This window comes from Apium graveolens, chromosome 9, assembly GCF_009905375.1.
Source record: "Apium graveolens cultivar Ventura chromosome 9, ASM990537v1, whole genome shotgun sequence".
Taxonomy (NCBI): Eukaryota; Viridiplantae; Streptophyta; class Magnoliopsida; order Apiales; family Apiaceae; genus Apium; species Apium graveolens.
The window spans coordinates 49,469,565-49,475,627 of NC_133655.1; the positions used below are offsets into that span (position 1 = coordinate 49,469,565).

Below are 6,063 nucleotides of genomic sequence, written 5' to 3' on the forward strand. Positions count from 1 at the left end.
ATAAGTATATTTTGTGAAATGTTATTTCGCTTTAAGCGTGACGTATTATATAAGACCGAGAGTCGATCGGGATTTAAGATAAAACCCGTGAATCATTTTTGGTGATATTATAGGACGGTTATAATTCCATAGTAGTACGTTTTAAAGGGACTCAACGTCCACTTATGAAAGATTAAACACACCTCGAACTTTTATTAAAACGATTTTCCAACGATCATATTCCCTCAACTATATTTTATTGTTCGAATAATAAATACTATATACTTATTCCTTTTTATGGGAGTAGTATACTTCAATGATTATTTATTTCAAACCCGATTAATCACTATAGATTATTAATTATGGAGACACAAACCAGTTGAGGAATATTATTTTAAATATTCTTTTAGAGAGTAAACCCGTTCGAGGTTTAATTATTTATCGACTATTATTTAATTAATTATTATTTTTAAAGGGTTTATTATTGATTTAAAAATCATAAATCCTGATTTAAAATATACTTTCTGATTTCAGAATATCATTCGAATAATTTCAGATCGTCGGTGAATATTATCCCAACTTATTTAATATTTTGAATATAGTTTGAAGGAGAAACTTTTTCCCCTTATTAATTATCTGTTGACAACGGTCAACTCACATCGTTAGTACTTTCTCCGAAATTCTCGGAAGTACGTATATACATATATATACACTTATATCTTAGAGAGATAAGCTGTTTCTATCAACAAGCAAAATGCTTGTGGAACTTCGATGTGGTTCGAGTTCTCGAGATTGATAAAATTCTTTTAATAGACAAGGGAGGGGTAGACTCTGGTACTATGTGTGCTAGATGGACTACCAAAGGTACCGCAAGCGAAGGTACTCAATGTACTCAGGAGCTTGTGAAGTATGTGTATACCCGAAAATGGAACACGTAGCCCGAATGCGGCAAATGTGATAACCGGGATACGAAGGTTTCGTCCTTCTACTAGTAGAAAAGGTTACTATTATCGTATTACGACTGATCATCGTATACGGTGGCTCCAACGAGTATCCTAATTCTTCCAATTGGAATTGAGATGTAATACCGTAACCCAAGCCTAGGTGCTGGGATTACTATTAAGGTATTCACATGATATTAAAATCCCTTAAAGAATTGTTTTCATAAGAAGGTGTGTATCACCAAGGAAAACTATTTTCGAATCAAACATAATTATCATATATGATGTCATCATACAGTCATTTTCATATTGTACATTATTATGCTGTGCATTATAGCTCACACTTGTTTTCTTAAATTGACACAACACAACAGTGAATCAAGATGCCTGCCATGAGAACCACAACCAGGAAACGGGTAGGAAATGGTCAGTTGTTCCGTAGATTATTTGGTGATGTACCACAGGTAGTCAGAATAAGCTGGATTAGTTTTTAGTTGTTTATAGTTCGTCTTATTTATAAGTATGACTTATGTAAGGTAAGAAATAAGAAACCTATATTTGGCCGGCGAACTAGCCTTACTTAAAGGTCACTCCCCAGTAAGATTAATTACTTTTGGGTTGTAATAAATATCACTTGATGGTTGACAATTACTCTAGTTATGATGGTTCATTTCCAAGACAATAACCTGCAAGTGTGTGTGTGATAAGTGTGGGGTCGTGAAGCGTGAGTATTTATATATTGTAGTGTGAGTTGTGTGGTTGTAAGAGTTTAGATGACGTGGCTTCCGAGACTCCTGACCCCGGGTTTTGGGGCGCCACATAAAATGACAGCTGAATGTGGAGTTTAAGTCCAGATTGCGAAGACAACTCTATAAACAATTCAGACACAAATTCAAATTCTACTCTCACTAGTGGTGAAAATTGGGTGAATCCTTTCTGTTTTTGTAATTAAGGTCGTAATGTAGATGTTTATATTTTGTTGAATATTTGGATATAAACTAGTGGTAATATACCAGATGTTTGGAGGTTAAAAAACTAGTGGCTATTGGATGTTTGGTATGAAAATAGATTTGGCTTTTGGTTTTGATTGCGAGTTTGTTTTTCTTTGTTTTGGTTTATAGTTTTGCAAGAACATGGTTCATATAACAATCAAAACCTAATAGATTCAAGATATATAAATAACTGATGTCCCATAGGGGTTTGACATCAACTCAATTTAAGAAAACCGATGTTGAATTACATTTTTAACAACAATTTAAAATTGATCAGAAATACTGGCATACGGAACCGATGTCTAATATTATTGTTTACATCAGTTTAGAAAATGACCAATGTCAAAAGTGCTTATTCACAACGTCCAGATTTGAAAAAACATTGTCTTTGTCTATTTTTCTCTTGTATGTTGCATGCTTAAATTGATAGAAATTACAAGATAAACTAATATTGAACTCATGATCATGTGTTAAAATATAAGATATTAAAATAAAGACATCATTTTTAAGTTAAAACTGTTGTCTAGGTGTATCTTAAACATCGGTTGTGAATCGATGTCTAAAAAACTGGACCTTTCTCTACACATGCAAAGACATCGCTTTTAAATTTTTTTAACATCGGTTTATAACTGATGTCTTTTGACCTGTTTCTTATAGTGTTCTCACACCACTACCTAGGGAGGGATTTTACTTAGTTTTTCCTATCAAGTGGCGACTACAAGGAGAAGCTAGTACCTACTTAGCGCCACTTGCATGCTAGAATCACCACCAGCGACTACAAGTCCTAGAAGGAGGATTTTTTCCTTAAAAAAATTTATGCAATACTCATAGAGTCCCCCACTGGCGACCAGAGTAACAAACAAACACATTTGGAGATAATTTTTGCTCTAGTTTCCTCCCAGTTACTCTTACTAGGTCAAGACCAACTCTGGTACTTAGAATTTAAGCTGTAATTCAAGGTTATTACTTCTGATAAGAAGAAGAGTGGACATGGTGACTCCTACTACAGGGCAGTGATCACTTTGACTTAGTTTCTATAGAGCATTATAATTCTTAAGCTGTCATGTCTTCAAGTCTTCTCTCCGAGTCTTTATATAAACCATATAACTGCACATTTAGATATGAATCCTCACTTAACAATCTTCCTAATGATAGTACTTAGTTTCCTTTCATGAATCATTGGCGCCTGGTGCAATGGTCTGGTTCACAAGCGCCTAGTTCCGGTCTCATGCTTTCATTCTATAATCTTCTCAAACCATTGCCAAGTCTTCTACCATATACAATCAACTTTAAATAGAATTCTTTAGGTCTTTACACTAATCCTAATAACTATTTCAAATGACTTTAACCTTATTCCTCCATTGTTTAAACATATTAATGAACTTAATACGGATCTCTGTTGACGTTTTCTTCACTATAACTACCAAGATCATCATGTATATGCCAATAAATAATTTGTATTGATTCTAGTGGAACATAGATTACTTTTAATTCCTTTGTTCTATGTTGTGTTACCTAAACCAGTATTATTGAGTTATATATACATCTTCAATCTTGCGTAATAATCTCCCTCTATTTGACTGTTATAGCTGACGGTCAAATAATAATGGAGAAGCCATAGTTTGGAGGATAACTCAACTAACCCTAAACATATATCTATAATCAGCTTTTAACATTCATCTCCGGACTTGGAAATAATACTATCTTATACCGTCTGCATTTTCTATAAACCTTCAGCTCCAGCAGAGAACATATTCTTCTCTCCCTTAAGTAAAGTTGCATATAAACACATCTTCCAAATTTTGTCTTCAATATTTAGATCTTCTCATATAGCACATAGAAAACATTTTGAAACTCAGAACCAATAATCTATCCCCGTAAGATGAAGAATCTCCCCCTTAGTACAATAAAGTTGGAAACTCTCCTTCTTAGTATAAGAAAAACCATTCTTCTTTAAAATCTCTATAAATCTCTATAGTCTCTCCCCTTTAGTTGAGTAATCCTTCAAAATGTATCATAATAAGACCTTAGGATCATACATCCACGTGAAGAGAATATAGGTGGTAACCATTTCCTCGTAGTGCAAGTGTGTGATTTCTGTTTGGTGATCTCACAATGTGTTTCACTCCACTCTACACTCAAGTGTTTTCCGCTCAGTCTCACATTGTGTCACTCACTCAAAGCTCCAAACATCCAAGTGTACCTGCAAGAAAATCCTTTTCATAGAAATGTTTCCTTCCACCTTCAAGGATGGAAACTCTCAGTCAAGAGATTCATAAATGTTCCTTCTAAGAGGGGAAATTAGGATTCTTTTAAGTGGCGGAATTCATGATATCCCTCAACTTCCATGAAGAAGTATACCTTATAAACTCGTCAGATAATATCCGTGCCCTCATTTACAAGTTGCAGTTTTGACTGAAGTCAAAATCATTTCCATATTTGAATTTTGGGAAGATAATCAATGATCAATGATATTGCATTAGGGATCAAAGATTCCTTATGAAGTCTGTGAAGACTTATCAGATTCGATGAACCACTAAGGTCCAAAATCATAAATTAATCCATAGATCAAAGCATAGAGAAATGTACCACAGATCTATGATCTTATCCCAAATTCAAAATGAGAGATAATGAACAGAGACATGGTTCAAGATCCAACCATTGTTATCGACCCTGATATTGTGTTGGAAATTATCTATGTTAGAAATCATGATCTGCTATGGAGTCAGGATTTGATCGAGGCATCAGGATGTGAAGCCAGTCACGATCTATTTGACATTCAGGATTTGTCAAGTGTCAGGATCTGATGCATTTAAGATATGCATCAACATATGATGACTATCAGGATATGATTGGATAAGTCATGACTACAAGATAAATCAGAATATGCTGATTTATAGGATCATAGTTGTTGATTAGATATGTATAGAAACTAGATAATTTATACTATAACATATCTTGTAATTGATAGAGATTGATTGTGTAGCTGTGTTATATATAAACACATAATAGGTTGTCACTTTGTGGTGTGCTTAACTCGAGTATTCTCATAACCTAACAGCTCTGGATAATATTTTTCTTGAGGGAGTTTTGTAACTGTTTATTAAAGATCAATATAAACTATTATTTGATTCATCTGTTTATTATTATCATTACTTTACTTCCGTGATAAATCGATTTATTGGTTAATTGTATCCAACCCCCTTAACACAATTAACCTTATTGGGTAACAACTGATATCAGAGTGGTCAAATCAACTGTTAATTTGAAAAGTTAAAAAATGTCTGGAAGTAGGTATGAAAGCATGAAAATTCCTATCCTGAAGAAAGTTGATTACTCTACATGAAGAGTAAAGATTTTGATGTTCCTAGAAGCCATTGTTGATGCATATATTGATATAATTCACAATGGACCTCCTTACCCTCAAAAGGTTCTCCAAATGACTATAACAGTTTCTAAGCACTACATCAGGAAAGAAAAATCAGAATGGTCAGATCCTGAGAAGGCTGCAATGCTCAAGGATGCAAAAGTCCGAAATATTCTGCACAACAGTTTGGATAATGTGATATCCAACAGGGTGATTTCCTGCAAGACTGCCAAAGCTATATGGGATGCCTTGGAAACTCAGTGTCAAGGAACCATGGAAATTAAGAAGAATAGAAAGGTTGTTCTTGTGCAAGAGTATGAACAATTTGATGCTAAACCTGATGAGAGTATAACTAACATCTATGATAGATTTCTTACACTACTGAATGATCTATCATTGGTCGGAACAAAGTATGATAAGGAGGACTCAAACACCAAATTTCTGAGAGCTTTTCTTGAAGAATGGGACACACAATGATCTTGATTTATTGCCACTTGACGAAGTCTATGGGATGCTAAAAACCCATGATCTTGAGATTCAACAAAGGAGGAGAAGGAAATGACAAAAAAGGAAGGCTGTTGCTCTAAATATTGATGCTCACAAAGGAAAGGAAAGAGTTAGAGAGAGTTCAAGAAGGAGGCAGGTAATTGGGGAGTCAGATCCTGACACTGAGTCATCAGATCCCGACACAAATACTGATGAAGATTCTGATATTGAATTAGTCGATCCTCAAGTTTTTCAGATGGCTGCCATGTTGGTGAAAGGCTTTCGAAGGATGAGGTTT

General features: G+C 34.4%; 1 protein-coding gene across 1 annotated transcript; it reads left to right on the forward strand.

Moving 5' to 3' along the window:
* Nucleotides 1-5,273: 5,273 nt before the first annotated feature.
* LOC141685250 (uncharacterized) lies at nt 5,274-5,756 on the forward strand. Its single transcript, XM_074490363.1, has one exon. The coding sequence runs from the start codon at nt 5,274-5,276 to the stop codon at nt 5,754-5,756; it is 483 nt and encodes a 160-aa protein (XP_074346464.1).
* Nucleotides 5,757-6,063: the final 307 nt, after the last annotated feature.

Coding starts and splice junctions, on each gene's coding strand:
- LOC141685250 (XM_074490363.1), top strand. CDS start 5,274: ATGTTCCTAGAAGCCATTGTTGATGCATATATTGATATAATTCACAAT.